At 41.0% G+C, this 22451-nt stretch overlaps 1 protein-coding gene across 2 annotated transcripts in view; it reads left to right on the top strand.

The window, feature by feature from the left end:
- LOC139752086 (murinoglobulin-2-like) overlaps nt 1–16142 on the top strand; it is a 32103-nt gene extending 15961 nt beyond the window's left edge. The window contains exons 8-27 of one of the 2 annotated variants that reach the window (XM_071667947.1): nt 162–305; nt 726–929; nt 1866–2045; nt 2218–2392; nt 2706–2897; nt 3961–4034; nt 4783–4843; nt 6793–6970; nt 7608–7836; nt 8182–8408; nt 8946–9028; nt 9165–9286; nt 9780–9930; nt 10801–10934; nt 11047–11151; nt 11926–12199; nt 12558–12709; nt 12907–13119; nt 13675–14076; nt 14918–16142. In XM_071667947.1, the coding sequence (XP_071524048.1) occupies nt 162–305; nt 726–929; nt 1866–2045; nt 2218–2392; nt 2706–2897; nt 3961–4034; nt 4783–4843; nt 6793–6970; nt 7608–7836; nt 8182–8408; nt 8946–9028; nt 9165–9286; nt 9780–9930; nt 10801–10934; nt 11047–11151; nt 11926–12199; nt 12558–12709; nt 12907–13119; nt 13675–14076; nt 14918–14953 (3336 nt within the window). In that variant the 3' untranslated portion in view covers nt 14954–16142. Of the gene's footprint in view, nt 1–161; nt 306–725; nt 930–1865; nt 2046–2217; nt 2393–2705; nt 2898–3960; nt 4035–4782; nt 4844–6744; nt 6971–7607; nt 7837–8181; nt 8409–8945; nt 9029–9164; nt 9287–9779; nt 9931–10800; nt 10935–11046; nt 11152–11925; nt 12200–12557; nt 12710–12906; nt 13120–13674; nt 14077–14917 lie in introns of both variants that reach the window. The other variant, XM_071667946.1, reaches the window with a different exon arrangement.
- Nucleotides 16143–22451: the final 6309 nt, after the last annotated feature.

Below are 22451 nucleotides of genomic sequence, written 5' to 3'. Positions count from 1 at the left end.
TCAACACTTACCATAAGGTTCTATTAATTCTGACCTTTTAACTAAGACGTGAGGGGGTTAGATGCTCTTGTCGTGTGTGTCAAATGCATCCCGCTTTCTGCGGAAGAAAAAACCCAGGTGGTTGTTTAGAGTGTATCATCCATGTCAAGCTCTTTCTCCAGCTGAGAGCCGTGCTGCCGGATCATTCTCCAGCCGCTGGTGTGCCCATAGAGGTGTGTGCAGCTGGTCGATGCACCAACAAAACCTCAGCCCAAGATGGAATCTTTACAATAATCCTTCCACCTTATGACACCAACAGGATTTACGTAAGCAACGACTCAAGGTTTTCCTCTTCGTGGTAACTATTCCAGTCTTACGAGCATAACACATAGCTTGTACGTTATATAATCAATATCGTATCATGCATGCCTCGTAAATGTATCGTCAAGCTCTGTACCGTACATTATGCCACATGTATCCCGATTTACATGAAGATAGTTCCATGTTATCCGAATCAAAGCTGATCCTCAATTCATATATTAAATGCACACCCTTAGACTTACATTTGCAAAAGCTCTAAATGATTTTTTCACGTAAACCTCTTCATAGATGAATAAATAAATATATATATATATATATATATATATATATATATATATATATATATATATATATATATATATATATATATATATAGACAGATAGATAGATAGATAGATAAGCTCTTGCTTTTCCTATCACCACAGGTGAAATCACTCAACTGTCGGGCTAACATGTACGAGTCAGAGTTCACTACCTTTCCGGAGCACTACTACTCTCCCTCCAACTCCTCCCTGCTGATCCACGCCCCTGAGGGAAAGCTCAAGTGTGTGCCGGGCATACACCAGGAGCGCATCCTACCTGTGTTCTTCTCTGCCACCAACCAGAGCTCAGCTCACATCACCGTCCAGGTAATTCCTCTCTCTCTCTCTCTCTCTCTCTCTCTCTCTCTCTCTCTCTCTCTCTCTCTCTCTCTCTCTCTCTCTCTCTCTCTCTCTCTCTCTCTCTCTATCTATCTCTCTCTCTCTCTCTCTCTCTCTCTCTCTCTCTCTCTCTCTCTCTCTCTCTCTCTCTCTCTCTCTCTTGTAACCAAGTTCTTTTTTTTCTTCAACCCCCATCTTAAGGTCTTTACGACCACATCTATTACATCTATGTTCTTGAGATCCGAGTGAGTTCTCTGTGATTACCAACATGAACGTCTATCTCAGTAGTGTAATCCTTCACAGTGCGCGCTTGTGGTAAGTATACCGAAGAAGGAATTTCGTAATTGATTTCGTCAGCATTATAATTCTTAGCTTTTCAGAGAATGACCGGATTATATCACGTTAAAAAATGCTGATGACAGAGGCCAAAGTAGTGAACAGAAAGCAAGAGATAATTCCACATAATCTACACCATATGGTACAATCTGTATTCTACTTTTCATATTAAGAGAACTTAGTCCTTTAAATGTAGAACCACAGGGGTTGATATAGTACAAGTTAAGAGATACAATGATGGAAGGCATAGTCCTTTACCCACATGATGTTGCCTATAAGGTTAGATTTTTGGGAACTATCCACTAGCAGAAGGCAAGGACAATAAAAGCTTTGACTGCAGGACTTGGATGAGCGTCACTGATCGGCCACTGGGAGCGAGAGGAAACGTGAGGAGCGGGGATGATGGAGGAGGAGGAGGTAGGGGGACTTAAGATTTGGTGAAGATGCGGAAAACGATTCTTTGAAGTATCCTCCTAAAGTCATGATATGACCCTCGTCTCACCTCACTGAAGGCCCTATCAGGGTCCGTAGTAACAGCAGGATATTGAAATAACGTCACCTTTTTGCTTCTTCTTGTTTTCTCCTCAGGTTATTTCACGCGGAAAGATCCAGTACTGTAAGACTGAGGAGCATCAGCTAATCGAGGGTCCGCTCCCTATCAGCAAGGAGCATTTGTTAGAGCCCTTGGCTCCTCTTCCCAAGAACACCATTAGGGGAGTGGTCCATGTTAGCATGGTCCTTCCCTCGACAGCATCTCCCGACGTCAAAGTTAGTGATCTTCAGATTTCATTTTTCTTTTCTCCTTGTATCGTAGGTGTAGTGAATCTTTGTTATATGTTTGCGTGTGTTGTAGTGTGGTTCGGTTATGAGGTGTGGGAGTAGTGAGTCTGTCCCATTTGTTGCGGGCGCAGGTGTATTATGGCTTTGTCATGGGTTGCAGGTGCTGGTGTGGTACACCCGTGAAGACGGGGAGGTGGTGTCAGACATACGAGAGCTGGAGGTGGAGAAGTGTCTCAATAACGACGTCAGCCTCAGCTGGTCGGTGGCTCAGGCTCAGCCAGGGGCACAGGCCTCGCTGTTCATCTACTCAGAGCCTAATTCCGTATGCAGTCTAGGTAAGTAAGGTCGATCCGTAAAGCCTTCAAGAATCGAAAGAGACAAAGAGAATCGTACTCTGATACTAGCAAGTTAAGTCCATAGAATCTACAACCCACTTATAACATTTTGGTGAAATCGTAGGCTGGCTTAAGATATAACTGCTTCTCCGCGATTGTTATTACAGCTTTTTTTTAACACATATAATTTCACAAGAATTATAATCCGGTGCCTTTGAAAAGGGTTCAGATAATAAATGAATTACAGCAACGCCTGTTTCTGCATCAGCTACACCTCTCCTTCTCTCTCTCTCTCTTAAAATCATATACACAGGTGTCGTGGACAGGAGTTCCGAACTGCTATCTAGAGACCCGGATCCCATAACATTGAAGAAGGTGTTCCACTTTCTGGATGACTTCAGACTATACCCATGGCACAACACCCAGTACGACACGAACAATTATTGTCAGGAAAAGAAGCTCAAAGAGGATATGAAGGTGGCAGGCCAAGTCGCCCTAGATTCAGGTAAGTTAAGCTTTTCATAATGGTAAATGGATCGTCGTAGGTGCCATGTTTCGTATGGTAATCACCCGCGTAAAATAGATCAATGATGCTTATTCATATCATCAGTCAGCTAACAGAGACCATTCACCAACAAACCTATGATCTCTGATGTGCTATTCTAGCTATGAGATGAAGGAGCAATGTAAAGGAAAGACCAACTCATATATCTTAGTCGTATACCAGCCCTCATCCCAATACTCCAGCCTTCCATACACCGCCATCCCTCATAACGAGGCTGTGTGAATAAATCCTCATACATTTCCATCACTGACATTTTTTGCTTCACCTCTCTCAACAAAACGCGCATGAAACAGTGGCAGTAGCGGGATTCAAACAAGTGACTAAGAATCTTCTACCAGTTCCCTAATGCCTCTAATTATGGTGAAGTGCTGCAAATTGATTTTATGCAAAAAAACGAAATGTATGTACAGCGAAGCTGGAATTTTTATTTATATTTTAACCTTATTAGCTCAAGTGGTCTCTCTTTACGCTTTTAAGTTCAAAAGACCAAAAGAAAACATTCTTAGTCGAACCTGTGTATTGTAGCAAAGCTGAAGTATCTGGCCTCACTAGAGATTTTGGTTAGCATTAGATAATACAGCTGTGATTGAATGAGAAATATAGGAATGAGAACGTACTTAGCATTATTGGAAGAACTGGGGTATATCATCTAATGTACTACAGTTTTCTTGAGTATTGAGTTCACTATTATGTATATTGAAGTCATTCTGAGTGATCCTGCAGCATCCTCCACTCTCTTACATGGGCCGTGTTGAATATTCAGAGGTTATCCAAACATATGACTTCCTTTAGTGAGATGAACCTGTTCTAGAGAGACAAAGAAAGAATCTGTGACCTGACACACACAGAGTTATCCCCAAAATCTATCTGTGACGAAGAGCCACTATATCAACCTGTTCTCATAGAACTGTAGAGAATGCGGACGCAATACGATTCAAATGCAGAGATCATTTTTCATATCTGTAAAGGTACATGCCAATTAATTTTGATTACTCTTTTACAGTTATTTGGCCTCCACAACCTCCACCCTATTACTACTACGACAGCGCTTTTGTGGATGCCCTAAAGATGTTTGATGTAAGTTTGCTTTAGAATATCTTTCTTCACATATGCTCATTTCTTTCTGATGTAAGTTATAGGATAAGGAGGGATAGTAAAATCAAGTGGACTTAAGTGAATTGAGAATATTGATATCTACATGATCTACGAGGTCTGTTATCATCTATGTAATTCACACTATGCTTCTCCCTCTGCTTTATCATGATTGTGTGACGGCTCTCTTAGCTGGGAGTCGCTTTAGATAAATCATACCTATTACCATAAATAAGTTACTATTATAAGGCTCCTTCATATACATTCATCTTTATATTAAGGAGCTCTCATGATTCAATCCAGTCCTTCAGTTCATATCTCTATGGATTTTGCAGTTCAGAGCATTTTGATATCTTCACATCCCACTTAGCAGGATGAGACTGAGGGACTATTTTGCCCAATATACAAAATTCTTCACTACTTTATTCAGTCCCTTTATTCGTATCTCTTAAACTTCATGCAAAGAATGATTGTAGATAAGCAAAGTAGAAAAAAATCAAATGAATATTTGGCTTTTTCACTCCCTAATTTAACGACACGTTTTGAGTAAGAGTAGGCGACCAAAGACCACTTCAGTCTAATCAAAGTTGAGAAGGGTTACGTTTATATTTATATTTCATAAATGTCATGCGCACTTCCTTCTTCACTGAACTTTCGTTCCTCTGTACAGAACCTAACATTGTCCTCGCAAGTGAATGATCCACAGCATGTCTTTTTTGTTTTCAATTTCCAGGAGTCGGGATTGTACATCTTTACAGATTTGACCGTCGAGACAAGACCATGTGAAAGGCAAGGTATTTGTCATAATCTAAATCAAGTTATTTGTTGAACGTTCAGATACATATATATATATATATATATATATATATATATATATATATATATATATATATATATATATATATATATATATATATATATATATAACTAAGAGGACAATGAAACAGGATAAGTTCCCAAGTGCAATTTCGTGATGATCACATCGTCAAGGGAGAAACAAGAATGAGACAGAAGACTCAAGACAGTGAGTATATCAACTGACTGTTCTAAGTCTTCTATTTCATTCTTGTTTCTCCCTTGACGATGTGATCGTCAAACGAAATTGAACTCGGGAACTTATCCTGTTTCATTGTCCTCGTAGTTAGCAGCATATATATTTCCATATCCAGGCCCATGGTTTACCACAGACGCTTCAAATGGCCTGTTTCAATCAACTGACGTCGACCCCGGCATACAACATCGTTCCAATTCACTCTGTTCCTTGCACGCCTTTCACCCTCCTGTATGTTCAGGCCCCGATCGCTCAAAATCTTTGTCACTCGATCCTTTCACCTCCAATGTGGTCGCCCACTTCTCGTTCCCTCCACCTCTGACACATATATCCTCTTTGTCAATCTTTCCGCACTCATTCTCTCTATGTGACCAAACCATTTCAATACACCCTCTCCTGCTCTCTCAACCACACTCTTTTTATTACCACATATCTCTCTTACCCTATTATTACTTATTCAATCAAACCACCTCACACCACATATTGTCCTCAAACATATCATTTCCAACACATCCACCCTCGTCCGCAAAACCCAATTCATAGCCCATGCCTCGCAACCATATAACATTGTTGGAACCATTATTCCTTTAAACATACCCATTTTTGCTTTCCGAGATAACGTTCTCGCCTTCCACACATTCTTCGACGCTCCCAGAACCTTCGCCCCTTCCCCCACCCTGTGACTCACTTCCGCTTCCATGGTTCCATCCCCTGCTAGATCCACTCCAAGATATCTAAAACAATTTATTTCCTCCAGTTTTTCTCCATTCAAACTTACTTCCCAATTTACTTGTCCCTTAACCCTACTGAACCTAATTACCTTGCTCTTATTCACATTTACTCTCAGCTTTCTTCTTTCACAAACTTTACCAAACTCAGCCACCAACTTTTGCAGTTTCTCGCCCGAATCAGCAATCAGTGCTGTATCATCAGCGAACAACAACTGACTCACTTCCCAAGCCCTCTCTTCCAAAACAGACTGCATACTTGCCCCTCTCTCCAAAACTCTTGCATTCACCTCCTTAACAAGCCCATCCATAAACAAATCTAACAACCATGGAGACATCACGCACCCCTACCGCAAACCGACATTCACTGGGAACCAATCACTCTCCTCTCTTTCTACTCGTACACATGCCTTACATCCTTGATAAAATCTTTTCACCGCTACTAACAACTTTCTCCCCACACCATATACTCTAAGTACCTTCCACAGAGCATCTCTATCCACTCTATCATATGCATTCTCCAGATCCATAAATGCTACATACAAATCCATTTGTTTTTCTAAGTATTTCTCATATACATTCTTCAAAGGAAACACCTGATCCACACATCCTCTACCACTTATGAAGCCACACTGCTCTTCATCGATCTTTAGTGAAATGTCTTTTTATGTTTCTGTAATCGTTTGTGAGTATGCAACCAACCAAACCATCCCCATCCCACACACACACACACACACTATTTCATTGCAATTGTGTTTCAATCCGTTTGACATGACACGTTCCTCAATTTTTGTCATTAACTTCTTTTTTTTCTCTGTATGTCAGACTGAATATGATCCAATTCTTCTGTAAATGCAATATTCTTTATTGTCCTTATATATCTGTGAGGAAAGCATCACTCAATGATTCATTCCAGGAGGCTACCCTTTTGGAATGGATACAGACGGTCTTAACACTTCTATAGATGGCCTCGCTGCTGCACCAGTTAGACCCCCTCAGTCCAGTGTAGCCAGCGAAGGAGCTGAAGGGATTCATAAGCAGGACGAGGACGACGAGGACGACGAGGAGGGCGTCAGCGATGCACTAGATGCACCAAGAACTAACTTCCCAGAGACCTGGTTATGGGATCTCATCTTACTCCCGTAAGAATCAGATGATCGGTACTTTGTACTCGTTGAAATCACCAATATCACATTAACAGGAAAAAGTCTTACAAAGTCAGTGTTGCAAGAACTCTTGATATCTTTAAATTTCTTGAGTACTTCAAGTCATTTGGATGTACTTCTTAGCTTATTTTCGCTAGTGGTATCGATGAACCAAAACATTAGGAAGCTTATGCCTATTCAGTGATGTACAGATCACTACTGCTGAAAATGGTATGAGTTTTTTTTTGTAAATTCTTTTCATTGTTTATGCCTTTTTTGTGTTCATGATCAAAATAGCAAGAAAGATCCTGTTTTCGGATTAAAACACTGGGTCATTACAGTATCAATACACTGAGACATTGTTTCATTAAAACATCGGGTCATTTCTACACTAAAACTCAGTGTCAATGTTGCATCAAAACACAACTATTGCTGGATCAAAGCTCTCAACTACTGCTTTATCATATAAAAGTGGTTTGACCCATTGAAGAAAAAAAAAATCATGTGATTTTATCTTTAACAATGTCGAATGTGAATTGTAAAGATATCACATGTATAATTTGTCATTGTAGTTTTGATATCTAAACGAGTCATAAAATGTCCTCATATCAACGGTGGCGTCTATTGTGAACAGATCCTCTGGTGTGAGTAAACATAACCTGACCCTGCCGGACACTATTACCCAATGGGTGGGTAAGGCCGTGTGTGTCCACCCGCGGCAGGGTGTAGGATTGTCCGACAGGGAGACCATCACGACTTTCACTCCCTTCTTTGTCGACCTGACCCTCCCTCCCACAGTCAAGCGGGGCGAGATTCTCCCTGTCAAGATCTCCATCTTCAATTACCTTAATCATCCATTACCTGTGAGTCTTTATCGGCCTTCGTCAGTTTTTTTTCTATATAAATCCTTGCCCTAAGTGACTTTTCCTTTCGACGTAACGCTGAGGAAGTCAGCCACGTCCATCATAGTTCATGGATTATTATGGTGTTAGTTTCTTCAGTAATGGAAGTTGCCTCTTGGGGCATGAAGAGTCTCTACAAACACCACTTGCTCAGAGTGTTTGGACGTCTTAGAGTTATTTTCAGCATCTGAGATTCTTCGGCTTGTAAATATAGCTTGACAGAACGGCTCTTAAAATGACTATAGCAGTTGATAAACCAAAGTCTAAACTACTAACCGACTATCCGCGGCTACTCTAATCTTCCAGGTGACCGTAGTGTTCCAAAAGAGCAGTGAGTACAATATTCTGGACGACTTTCCCAGGATTGGCTTACCTGGATTACGTGCCTCCTGCGTGCCAGCACAGAACAAGGTCGTGCCTTGGGTGAGGATCGAGCCGAAGGTGACTGGATACGTCAACATCACAGTGAAAGCGTTCGTGGACCACAAGTACCCATTTGACTGCGGCCCCAGCGACACCTCCATCAGGAGAAGGTCTGGCAAATAACGACTCTTAACTCTTTTTCGTCACCGTGTTGCTGTATCGGAACTACAGCAAACTGCTCTGTTCTCTATGATAAGAATATCCTTCAGATACTATACCGTCATCCCTTTAAATCCAATGTAGAAAAAGTAGAAAACTGGGGTTTCTCCGAACGCAGGTATCACTAAACATACAGCCAGAAGAAACTAAATATCTAGACAGAGTTAAGAAGGTTAGAAATCAATCATAACTTAAGAATAATGGATAATAGATGATTTTGTTTCTAAGATTTTATAGAGGTTTGATCGCTTATGTGAGCAAGTTTCATAAAAAAAAATGTATGCGTGAGTTTGATAGTTTTTCTTTTGTTATACTTATTGTGATAGAACTTTTTTCTTTACATTAGATGCGAGAAGATAACTCCATAAGCTAGACTAATTTCAAGGTAAACAAACGTAGTACATATCTACCCAAAGGATGAAATAAAAAGAGTTCGATCTCTCCCTGTCGGTAACTTTGGTTTATTAATGACTTCTTTCTTTCCCCAGTGATGCTCTCATTAAGCCCATCAAGGTTGAGGCTGAGGGATTCCTTAGGGAGAAAACCTGGACCAAATACATCTGTTCCAAAGGTGAGACTTGTTAATGCGTCGTTAATGGTTAATAGGTACTTCCTAAGCCTGAAGAATAAAAAGAAAATACGTTAAGGTAGAAAAATTTCATGATGTACTGATTAGCAGAATGAACTTATATGATTTTCTGATGCAGATTTTCAGACGGGTGAGGACAGTCTGGAGTCATGGTGGCTGGAGACGCCCACAGACAAGGTAGAGGGTTCAGAGCGTGCCTGGATCACGGCTGTGGGAGACCTGCTCGCTCTGTCACTCGAGGTGACTATTCATTCCTCCCTGTTAAGATATCACTTATCATATTCAAACGTTGGATGGCGATTGTCGATAACAGAGGACTGCACCTCTGAAAGAAAATATAAAGACATTAACAGATATGGCTTTCCCCTTTTAGTTATCGGGTTCTTGGTCAAGATTCTATGAGAACTTTGACAGCGTTTTTTCAGTATGTGTGTGATAAGGTAAACCTTATTCCTCTTTCAGTGTATTTAAATGCTTTTCACAGCTTGTTTCTAAGAATACTCATGATGGGTTTTTTTGGGTTTTTTTTTCAGAAAGGTTGACTGAACACTCAGTGTCAGATTCTTAGTTTATAAGTTTCGATTTTTTGTTCAAGAGAAAAATCAAATCGAGATCTCTCATCCACATCAAATCGAGGTAGAAGTGAAGATTAGAAGGTCAAGGGACATTATATTTCTCATGACATAATCAAAGTCATCTTTACGTACATCTCAATAGATCAAACTCTTCTCAGAACCTGGGGTACCTGATCCGTATGCCGTACGGGTGTGGAGAGCAGAACATGGTTAACTTCGCCCCCAACATCTACATCATGCAGTACCTGAGAGCCTCCAACCAGACCACCCCAGAGAGTACCAAGAAGCTCCTCAACTTCATGAACACAGGTAATGTGAATGTTGGTATGGTTCTCCAGTAGAAGCACAGATTATCTCTTCGATTAGATGTCACAGCTGTGGGTGCCGATCTAAACAGAATGTCGTGGTGGCAGACCCCACAGTACTCACATATGTCTACTTTCGATTGATAACCATTACTGTTGGCCTTTAGCAGCATAAGTTATAGGACAAACGATCATCTGTAAGAAGGATTTAAGATTCTGATATAAAGTTCAAGATCTTCCTGTTGAGTGACACATTACGCTTATTTTCTTCTTTTTTTTTCCATTTTCTGGCTCACCAGTGGACGAGGATATCTATGACTAATGAACAGAACTATCAGAAAAAAGGGTGACAAAACATGAGTTGAAATACATGGGTTATATAACAGATCGATAATCAACTATCAGCTCCCACAATATAACGTCCACTATCATCCTATAAACGCTTAGTATGAAAAATCCCTTGCGGTATACATGAGCATGAGGAATGATAAAGGTAATAAAGATACTTTAATCTTCATCCATTCCTGTTTTTCGTATTGCACATTAGAGGTGTTTGCAAGGTGATCACTTCCTTTTGCCACACTGGTATGTGTGCTTTGAGAGATAGGCCTAAACTAGATTAAGCCCAAAAGTACAGAGATCTATAACCATTTTGTTGAAGTCAGTTCTTGAACTGTATTATACCAATAAAGCGAATACTTCTGGCTTTATTTACATGCAATTCGTTCAAGCGTTTGCGTGAGAAATATGAAACAATAAAGGCTCTGTGGAAGTACGTAGGGGATGACATGAATACTCACTTTAACACAAGAGGGAATGGCGAGATATTGATAACTACTGAGATCACTTAAACTATCAACTTTCCTTAACCCAGGCTACCAGAGGGAGCTTCTGTACCGTCGCGACAACGGTTCCTACAGCGCCTTCGGGAACGCTGATGACTCCGGCTCCACCTGGTTAACAGCCTTTGTGCTCAAGTCCTTCGCCCAAGCGCAAGAGTACATCACAGTGAGTGGAGATTCTGTTGCTATGATCAGGGGGATGTTCTCCTAAAGTTGGAATGACAGATTGATGATAGCAACATACAGGTGATTGAATCGAGTAAAACTGAACATTCCAGGTTGACGAGGAGGAACTGACTCAAACATCTGACTGGCTGAAGGCACGGCAGAGACCCGACGGCTGCTTCACCTCCCTTGGCAAAGTCTTACACAAAGGACTGAAGGTAAGTCCCTACACAGTACTGAGCATCACGCTGTCGAACGCAAGAATTCATCTGGTCAGACATCGGAGTCCTGTGGCTATCATGATGTTAATACGTTTTTATTGATTCACCAGCCTTACAAGACACGAAATGTTAACACGCACACACACACACACACACATAGGCTAGGGGGTGTAACTGTATATGTATACATACATTAGGGTAAAGACATGGTATACATATACTAAGTTCAGAAGACAGACGGGACAACACGAGTGTAAAATTCTCGCACTGAAGAATACAAACAATTATAGCATAGTACATTTCCAAGTTGTAGCAATTAGCATTCCTAACTGTGACGCACTCGCGGGCAGCCTAGGGTCGAACGCATAGGTTCGAGTCTGGTTGTGGCAGTCGGTCCAAAGTCAATCTAGTTATTCATCTACCCCGTGGTGGTTGTTCGACAGAGTGGATACCTGGCTTAGGAACGCGCACCTTCATAGAACATACAAATCTCCAACAGCCAGGATCGAACCCGGGACCTCTGTGCAACAGGCGGTAATGCTACCGCTAGGCAATGGGCCAGGCCCATAGCCTAGCGGTAGCATTCCCGCCTGTTGCACAGGGGTCCCGGGTTCGATCCCGGCTGTTGGAGGTTTGCATGTGATATATATATATATATATATATATATATATAGAGAGAGAGAGAGAGAGAGAGAGAGAGAGAGAGACTTTCATACAAACAGCCACCCTCACCAACTACTACAGAAAACTCAACGGGTATTTCTATTGCAGGGTGGCATCGCCAGCAGCAATTCGTCCATCCCACTGACGGCCTACGTGATGATCTCTCTCCTGGAGGCTGGAGAGGACCCCACGAGCTGTTTTGTGTGCCACGCTGCCCATTGTCTGAAGGCAGACACCTCCGATGACCCCTACACTCTGGCATTAAAGGCTTATGCGTTTGCCCTGGCGCGCCTTCCCGAGGCTGAGTCAGTAATCCAACAGCTCCTCGACAAGTCCATTATAACCAGGAACTCGATGAACTGGGAAATGCCTTCAGGACCAGGTATGTTGAACAGGGAACCACTATGATAAAAACGATACTGAAGAACTATCTTGGTTGTTATAATAAAGAGTAAATACTGCTTAGAAACTTCTGGTTGTGGACGACTGAAACTGCCATTTCTCCAGGGTTACGATCCAGACTGGGTCTCTGCTTCAGTATAAGTCTATCTTTCCGAATGGTGAACTCTGGCTATACAGGGATGATTCGTAAGGAGCCGAATAGATAAATCACATGATCATATTAGATTAATCTGCTTGAGTATCTTTTCCCAATCAATCTGTATTTCAAACCTGAACACATTGCGTAGAATTTATTCTCTATAGTTATATGTTTTGTTTTGTTTTTCATCCTTCATCAGGCAAGAGCAAAACCATAGAAATAGAGACAGCTGGATATGCCATCTTGGCCATGATGACTCAGGATCCAAAGAGCTTCGAGCATCAGGCAAGGAAGGTGGTGAAATGGATCACTACACAGAGGAATGGCCAGGGAGGATTCTACTCTACACAGGTATGATTGCCTGGGATGATTAGCAAGTCTCTGTTGAATTTGCAGCTCCTGATCAGATTCAGTGTTTTATAATTTTTCCCGTAGATACAATTAAGTGAACCAGATCCTGAAACAGATATAGTATGATCCCTTAGATCTGAATCTACAACCCTCTATCAGACACTGACAATACCCACTTTCTCCCTCCTCACCTCCAGGACACAGTGGTGGCCCTCCAGGCTATGGCTGTCTATGAGTCCCACTTGTACCAGGGCCCTTTGAATGTGGTGGCAACAGTGACAGCCACTGGGCTGACCCATCCATTCACCATCACAGACGACAACAAACTCCTGCAGCAGTTGGTAACACTCCCTACACTCCCCACCAGCGTCTATCTCAACATGGAAGGTCAAGGATGTGCTGTTCTCCAGGTAACATCATGATTATCAAGAAACGTTACATCATGTTCCTTAATATGATGGTAATCCTGATTAGCACATAAATCTAAAAGGATTTCTTCCTTCGTAACTAATTAGAAATCGTCAGCTACATCATTATCTTTGGAAGTAATCATGTCATGAACTTATCTATATAAACTTTGGAAGTAATCATATCATGAAGTTATCTATATAAACTTTGGAAGTTGTCACATCATGAAATTATCTATATAAACTTTGGAAGAAATCATATCATGAAATTACCTATATAAACTTTGGAAATAATATCATGAAAGTATCTATATAAACTTTGGAAGTGATCATGTCATGAACTTATTCGCACAAACTTTGGAAGTAATCATATCATGAAATTATCTATAAAGATTTTGAAAGTAATCATGTCATGAACTTATCTATATAAACTTTGGAAGTAATCATATCATAAAATTATCTATATAAACTGTGAAAGTAATCATATCATGAAATTATCTATATAAACTTTGGAAGTAATCATACCATGAATTCATTTATACAAATTTTGTTTTCCAGGCTGTTCTTCGGTACAACATTCATGAACCTGAAGTCAGTAATGCGTTTTACTTGGGCGTCACCACCGTCACAGTCCCTGACGAGAGGTGCGTCACCAAACGTATCACAGTCTGCACCAACTATCGCCTGGCTGATGGCGAATCCAACATGGCCGTCATCGAGGTTGACCTTATCACTGGCTACGTCCCTATGAAGGAAGACCTACTGAAAGTTGTGAGAGATGACGTTAACATCAAGAAATATGAGGTGGATGGCAGTCTAGTCTCTTTCTACATCGAGGAGCTAACTAATGTAGACACATGTGTGGATTTCCGGGTGACGAGAGAGGTGGAAATGGAGAATGTGAAGGCTGGGAAAGTGATCGTGTATGATTACTATCAACCAGAATTAGTCGTGACCAAGGTGAGTGTACTGTGTGATCATGATATATAATATACTAATACCTTTTTGGGATTATATTCACTGTGAATATCATAGGGTTAGGATGCATTGTATGTATGGCTTTATGAATGACAGGTTTGTTGGGGTGCTCATGGTGGATTTAATGGCATTTCAGAGTATAACGCGTTGTTTATACAGCCTGTGATATCGATCATACACATCGTCATCAGATATGGTCCTAGACAAAGGAATTTTTTGTATATCATGAACAAGAAACGCATATCTATACTAAATTTCATCATCATTCTGACAAGGTTTTAATCAAACAGGCTTTTTGCACTCTATAGCATTTGGTTTTTCCAGTAACATCATGACATATCGATAGATATATGTATGACAGATAGATAGATGGATATGTGTACACATATACACATATAAGTACATACAGACATACAAGATATTAGTAGACTGGGAGGAAATTTCGTCCGTCAGCGTTAACGAGATTTCCTGGTCGGTAACCTCATGCAACGTTTACAGTTTGTCACAGTGACACATACAGCATCTGGATGCCTAGTACCTAACTTTGAATACAGATCGAGTCAGCTCACCTTCGTGACTAGCACATTGATTTGGACTTTTAGAGGTGACGCCATCTGTAGGGGAAAATCAGCTTTATGGAATATTGTCGTCAACGAAACATAGTCGTAGTATCTAAAAAAGTAATAGAGAATGGCATCTTGGTATTGCCGAGCTACTTCAAGTGTGTGTGTGTGTGTGTGTGTGTGTGTGTGTGTGTGTGTGTTTCTATTATATTTTCATATCATGCATTATACTAATGGCTTTGGTTGTCCTCTCCCTACAGAGATACACACTCCCACCACCAATACAGTGCCTCTAACACGCTCTGCGGCTCAATCCGAGGATGTTAGGGCCGCCAGAAGACTCTGGAAGTAAGGGCCACTCATTCACACTACGATCATTGCACGATAACCGACGTCGACCAGAAGGAATGTTCTATACTCCAAGATATGCCTGATGCAGAACTCGTCTTCATGCGCTTTTCCTTCATCGCCATTTGCGATATTCAGCCTCGACGGCTTATGTCACCGCGGACGGTTTGGTAACACTGTAGTGAGCGTGGTGTCCGATTGTGCTTCATAGGACTTGCGTCACTCCAAGTGCCTGCAATCAGGTCTTACGCATCGTCTCTCCTTCCAAGTCTGTGTATCAAAGTAAAGAAGAGGACAACATTTGCGTGCATATACATATATATGTATATATATGTATGTATATACGAACAAAGTGCATATGAACGCGCACCTTCATAGAACATGCAAACCTCCAACAGCCAGGATCGAACCCTGGACCCCTGTGCAACAGGTGGGATCGCTAGCGCTAGGCTATGATCACCCTTAATAGGGAAATGACTATTCGAATACTATGTACTCGGATACTCTTCGTCTCACGTTGGTGAGCAACGGGGTCTACACCGGTCTTTTCCCATCAGGCTCACACAGCCAGCAGATAGCATTTTAACGAACCTAACTGTACAACGCAGAGGTATATGCACTTTGTTCGTATTCATATACCTCCGCGTTGTACAGTTAGCTTCGTTGAAATGCTATATGCTGGCTGTGTGAGCCTTATGGGAAAAGACCGGTGTAGACCCCGTTGCTCACCAACGTGAGACGAAGGGTATTCGAGTGCATAGTATTCGAATAGTCATTTCCCTATAAGGGTCGATCATAGCCTAGCGGTAGCGATCCCGCCTGTTGCACAGGGATCCCGGTTTCGATCCTGGCAATGGGAGGTTTGTATGATATATATATATATATATATATATATATATATATATGTGTGTGTGTGTCAATAAACTTTCGTGAAAGGTGTCCAGTCATGAAAACCACATTGCCTGTGGGTTTACATACTTATCAAAACGCCATTCGTATAATGTGATTTGAATATTGTAATCAAACGAATGTATATATACTATACACGGTTGTAGAAAGTTTCTGGCAAACTACTCCAAAGGTTTTGGAGTCTGAGAGTTGCATACGGTGAAGTCTAATAAAGGTGTATCAAAAAGACTAGCTTTCTCAATACAATTACCTTGAGCTTTTTGTTCATATATATATATATATATATGACTTTTGGATGTTAATGTGCTGAGAGGTGCAACTGGAGGGATGTCTGATCATTATCTTGTGGAGGCTAAGGTGAAGATTTGTATGGGTTTTCAGAAAAGAAGAGTGAATGTTGGGGTGAAGATGGTGGTGAGAGTAAGTGAGCTTGGGAAGGAGACTTGTGTGAGGAAGTACCAGGAGAGACTGAGTACAGAATGGAAAAAGGTGAGAACAATGGAAGTAAGGGGAGTGGGGGAGGAATGGGATGTATTTAGGGAATCAGTGATGGATTGCGCAAAAGATGCTTGTGGCATGAGAAGAGTGGGAGATGGGTTGATTAGAAAGGGTAGTGAGTGGTGGGATGAAGAAGTAAGAGTATTAGTGAAAGAGAAGAGAGAGGCATTTGGACGATTTTTGCAGGGAAAAAATGCAATTGAGTGGGAGATGTATAAAAGAAAGAGACAGGAGGTCAAGAGAAAGGTGCAAGAGATGAAAAAAAGGGCAAATGAGAGTTGGGGTGAGAGAGTATCATTAAATTTTAGGGAGAATAAAAAGATGTTCTGGAAGGAGGTAAATAAAGTGCGTAAGACAAGGGAGCAAATGGGAACTTCAGTGAAGGGCGCAAATGGGGAGGTGATAACAAGTAGTGGTGATGTGAGAAGGAGATGGAGTGAGTATTTTGAAGGTTTGTTGAATGTGTTCGATGATAGAGTGGCAGATATAGGGTGTTTTGGTCGAGGTGGTGTGCAAAGTGAGAGGGTTAGGGAAAATGATTTGGTAAACAGAGAAGAGGTAGTAAAAGCTTTGCGGAAGATGAAAGCCGGCAAGGCAGCAGGTTTGGATGGTATTGCAGTGGAATTTATTAAAAAAGGGGGTGACTGTATTGTTGACTGGTTGGTAAGGTTATTAAATGTATGTATGACTCATGGTGAGGTGCCTGAGGATTGGCGGAATGCGTGCATAGTGCCATTGTACAAAGGCAAAGGGGATAAGAGTGAGTGCTCAAATTACAGAGGTATAAGTTTGTTGAGTATTCCTGGTAAATTATATGGGAGGGTATTGATTGAGAGGGTGAAGGCATGTACAGAGCATCAGATTGGGGAAGAGCAGTGTGGTTTCAGAAGTGGTAGAGGATGTGTGGATCAGGTGTTTGCTTTGAAGAATGTACGTGAGAAATACTTAGAAAAGCAAATGGATTTGTATGTAGCATTTATGAATCTGGAGAAGGCATATGATAGAGTTGATAGAGATGCTCTGTGGAAGGTATTAAGAATATATGGTGTGGGAGGCAAGTTGTTAGAAGCAGTGAAAAGTTTTTATCGAGGATGTAAGGCATGTGTACGTGTAGGAAGAGAGGAAAGTGATTGGTTCTCAGTGAATGTAGGTTTGCGGCAGGGGTGTGTGATGTCTCCATGGTTGTTTAATTTGTTTATGGATGGGGCTGTTAGGGAGGTGAATGCAAGAGTTTTGGAAAGAGGGGCAAGTATGAAGTCTGTTGGGGATGAGAGAGCTTGGGAAGTGAGTCAGTTGTTGTTCGCTGATGATACAGCGCTGGTGGCTGATTCATGTGAGAAACTGCAGAAGCTGGTGACTGAGTTTAGTAAAGTGTGTGGAAGAAGAAAGTTAAGAGTAAATGTGAATAAGAGCAAGGTTATTAGGTACAGTAGGGTTGAGGGTCAAGTCAATTGGGAGGTGAGTTTGAATGGAGAAAAACTGGAGGAAGTAAAGTGTTTTAGATATCTGGGAGTGGATCTGGCAGCGGATGGAACCATGGAAGCGGAAGTGGATCATAGGGTGGGGGAGGGGGCGAAAATTCTGGGAGCCTTGAAGAATGTGTGGAAGTCGAGAACATTATCTCGGAAAGCAAAAATGGGTATGTTTGAAGGAAAAGTGGTTCCAACAATGTTGTATGGTTGCGAGGCTTGGGCTATGGATAGAGTGGTGCGCAGGAGGATGGATGTGCTGGAAATGAGATGTTTGAGGACAATGTGTGGTGTGAGGTGGTTTGATCGAGTAAGTAAGGTAAGGGTAAGAGAGATGTGTGGAAATAAAAAGAGCGTGGTTGAGAGAGCGGAAGAGGGTGTTTTGAAATGGTTTGGGCACATGGAGAGAATGAGTGAGGAAAGGTTGACCAAGAGGATATATGTGTCGGAGGTGGAGGGAACGAGGAGAAGAGGGAGACCAAATTGGAGGTGGAAAGATGGAGTGAAAAAGATTTTGTGTGATCGGGGCCTGAACATGCAGGAGGGTGAAAGGAGGGCAAGGAATAGAGTGAATTGGAGCGATGTGGTATACCGGGGTTGACGTGCTGTCAGTGGATTGAATCAGGGCATGTGAAGCGTCTGGGGTAAACCATGGAAAGCTGTGTAGGTATGTATATTTGCGTGTGTGGACGTATGTATATACATGTGTATGGGGGTGGGTTGGGCCATTTCTTTCGTCTGTTTCCTTGCGCTACCTCGCAAACGCGGGAGACAGCGACAAAAAAAAAATATATATATATATATATATATATATATATATATATATATATATATATATATTTACACATTTGTGTGTTTGTGTATGTGTGTGTGCGTGTATGTCGCATTGCCTGTGGGTTTACATATGTATGAGAAAGCCATCCACATCATATGATCTATATATTGCAATCATATGTATCCATACTGACCCTCGTGTCGGTCGTTCCCTTCTTCATACAGACAGTCCTCTGCTTTCTATTTTCTCCAGTAGTTCGCAGACAACACCCGTCAGAGGGGTTGGTCTGTCGTCTGCACGTTTGTGATCACGCTTCTCTGTACTGATTCGCCACGAACAGGTGCCCGTACACCAGTCTGTACCGTGAGGACGCCACTGCTGCATTGGCACTGAAGGAGAAAGAACATAAGATACCAAGACGAAGAGGGAAAAAAAGAATTAGTTTTTATACCTTTATTTCATACTTGATTCTCTCTCTTTTTATTTTTTGTTGGGATGATAATGGGGTGGTTTTTCCCCCCTCGTGACCTGTGCTACTTATGCTTACCAGTTTTTATAAATCTTAAAGTCTGAAGCTGCTCCATATACAAGTCACTTGTTGAACTTTTGTAAATACAAGAGAAAATAAATCGGAGCGCAATTATTTTTTCCCCTCTTTTTTTCAGTCTAGGGAGGGACGAGGCACTGCTTTAACAATATCTAAGTATTGCTGAAAACGCTGAGAATTGTCTTTATCAGTATTTTTTTTTCTTTACGGGTCTTATAACGCTGTAAGTCTCTTTAAAGGACTGGAACCACTTTCATGGAGTATGTTACAAACTGAGGGACACACATACGGTCTATACACAGAATCGAACTCTACATCCATGTGACAAAAGAAAGAAATAACGTCATATATAGATTCGATGTCTTGACACAGTTCGGCTCTTCGCCAAGCACGATATGGCGGGAAAGTTGATACGTAGAGTAAGAGATGGTGGTACCAAGTCTTTCCCTTTTTTTTTTTTTCTATAAGAATGATGTGCTATCTTGATGATCCACTTTATTCTCGTACAAAGATCACCGGCAGTTTGGGATTAACATTGCGCTTGCATGAACGGGTGAAAAGAGAGAGTGGACGCCATAGCGAGTGGCCTTGTTGCGGAAAGTGAGTGGAAAATCTTTTGGAGGGACGGCTAGTCCTTCCCTCGACACGGCAGGCTGCGCGTTGCATTCCCAGTCACGTTAGGAGGAGAGGAGCGCTGTTAGTCGCCAGAGAGATATCGGCAGCGGAAAGCAAGCCTTCAGACACAGGTAAAGTGCTGTTATTAGAAAGAGTCGAGGATTTCGAAAGACCTGTATAATGAATGGAGAGAACCAGATCCGAAATAGGTAGCAAATGCGCGGATAGATTGGAGATTAATGGTCTGTTCAAGATCATATGTATAAATCTTATCATATTTTGAATACTTCTAAAATGCAGATTAGTGTGTTTATAAGAGCTACTCCTGTGTTATACTGAAAAAAAAGATATGCTCCACAAGCTGCAAAATATATTTCGAACGTCGATAAGAGACAGAAAAACACACTTTCAGTTCAACTATATTTTGCCTGGAACAACAAAAAACAAAATATTCTTTTCATGATTAATGAAGTCATATGAATAAGTCGATAGTTCCTCTATACTGAATATGTCAATATGTAAGGTGCCCGGAGGGTAAGACACTATTACAGAGAATCGCAACTTTTCAATAAACAAAATTAGAACAGATTCAAGGGTCAGTTTAATCAGAACAGATGCTTTGTACTTTGTGACTGTCTATTCCGACTCTCTTTTGTGGAATACTTCTAGTTATGTCATGATACGAATCGAGCCTGTTAAGTAAAACTATTTGCCAAAACCTTACCGTGAGATAAAGAAGAAACTTTCAGGGAAAAAAAATTATATATTCGAAGCTATGGAACATACTGAAGATCAGTGTGAATACGATCAGTCAAAATATTTGGAGAAAATGTGACTAGTAAGTCTACTTATCAAAAAAAGTGAAAATCTTCTTAGATATTCTGTCTTTATCATGAATATGTAAGATCCTTATTATCTTTGTGAAAATCCAGCCATTATGAAACAACAACCTGACTGAGCCCAAAGAGAATCATAAATTGAATTTCATATTCATTCTTTAAGAAAAACCCAAATAACTAACACTATGAAAACCTTGGTAAACTGAGCCTAAAGAGAATCGAAAACTAGATTTCAAATTCTCTTTTGGAAAAAAATAATAACATCACTATGAAAACATTGGTAAACTGAGCCTAAAGAGAATCGAATAATAAATTTCCTGTTCATTTCTTTAGAAAAGAAATGATAATATCACTATGAAACCATTGGCAAACTATACCCTCTAATGTGATGAACTTGCTCTCAATGAGATTCTGATCTTTTTTTGTCAGCTAATCCATCTTAGATTCTTTGTTTGAGACAGTCGGCAGCAAAGGTTGAAACCAACATGAACTCATAAGTTCTCATCGTATCAGAAGATTCTTTCGCGCTCCGTGCCAGTAATAGAACCAAGCATAGCCAAAGTCTTTTTTTTCCTCAGGTGAAAGACAGTGAGGTAATAGTGCCAGAGAAGGAGTAGAGGGAGAGATATGCATACAGGACGCACTCCGAGTACCTTCTCGTTTCTCAAGACACAGAAAAAGTAGATTATTCGTGACACAGCAAAATCATTGGCAAAAAGAGGAGGTCATTTGACCTAGAAAGGTTCTTACATGGCAAAAGAAAAACGAGAATTGTATGAGGTATTTTAATGCTTTCCTTAACGCGGGCTGCATCCAGAATGCGATTGAGTTTGGCTTATCATTGTGTGTCATAATCTGTTCCATATCCTATGTGTCATGACCTCCTTTACTCATATACGAATTAGGGAAACATAATCATGCTCACGTTGCATATTTCATCTTTTCACATTAACTTAGAGAAAAGCATCTATCTCATGAATATATATATGAAATGTGTGTGTGCGTGTGTGTGTGTGTGTGTGTGTGTGTGTGTGTGTGTGTGTGTGTGTGTGTGCGGTTATTTTTGTCACTTCTTTCTCCTTAGACATTTCATCTTTAACTGACTGCACCAGAATCGTACAATATCCACCCTCATATCAATATACACAGCATGTGCAAACAAACCCAGTTCAGTTACACCTACATTATGTAATATGATATGTTTGTGTACATTCGTAACCACATAAACATTTACACTTACAGGATCAGCCACACCCTCATGCACATATGCAGTTACATACATACCAGTGTGCGCCCTCAGCACAATGTGTTGAGAGATTAGGGTGTTATTACATACTCCGTGGGGCACTTTGCAGACAGATTGACTGGATAGTTTTTTTTGAAGAGGTACTGGAACTTTATAAAGTTCCCTGGTGAGACCTGCGAACAGGTCACACTAACAGAGTCTCAAGATAAGATAACGCGTTTCTCAGGCGACGTATGTGATGTATCACACACTACAAGCTTAGGAGGTTTTGTTTCTCATACGTGAATAAGTTCAAACAAGCAGCAGGTTGGAAGATTTGGAACGAAAAGAGGTCATACCGGATGACGTATAATTTAACCAAGATGCACTAAGAAATGAAACAAAATCTGTTTTTCCTCTCATTTTCTCTTTCATAGACCTAACGAAGGGAGATTTCAGGAAACGCTGGGTGTAGTATTGGAAGCCTAGAGCCCAGGACTTGTGGCTCTTGATACCAATCCTTCCTGTTTTCAGTCAATATGACAAGGAGAACTCGAGGGCTGGGGCAA

The sequence above is a fragment of the Panulirus ornatus genome, chromosome 12 (assembly GCF_036320965.1).
Source record: "Panulirus ornatus isolate Po-2019 chromosome 12, ASM3632096v1, whole genome shotgun sequence".
Classification (NCBI taxonomy): domain Eukaryota; kingdom Metazoa; phylum Arthropoda; class Malacostraca; order Decapoda; family Palinuridae; genus Panulirus; species Panulirus ornatus.
Note: the sequence above shows the minus strand (reverse complement) of the source record. Positions and strands in the feature narration are given on the sequence as shown.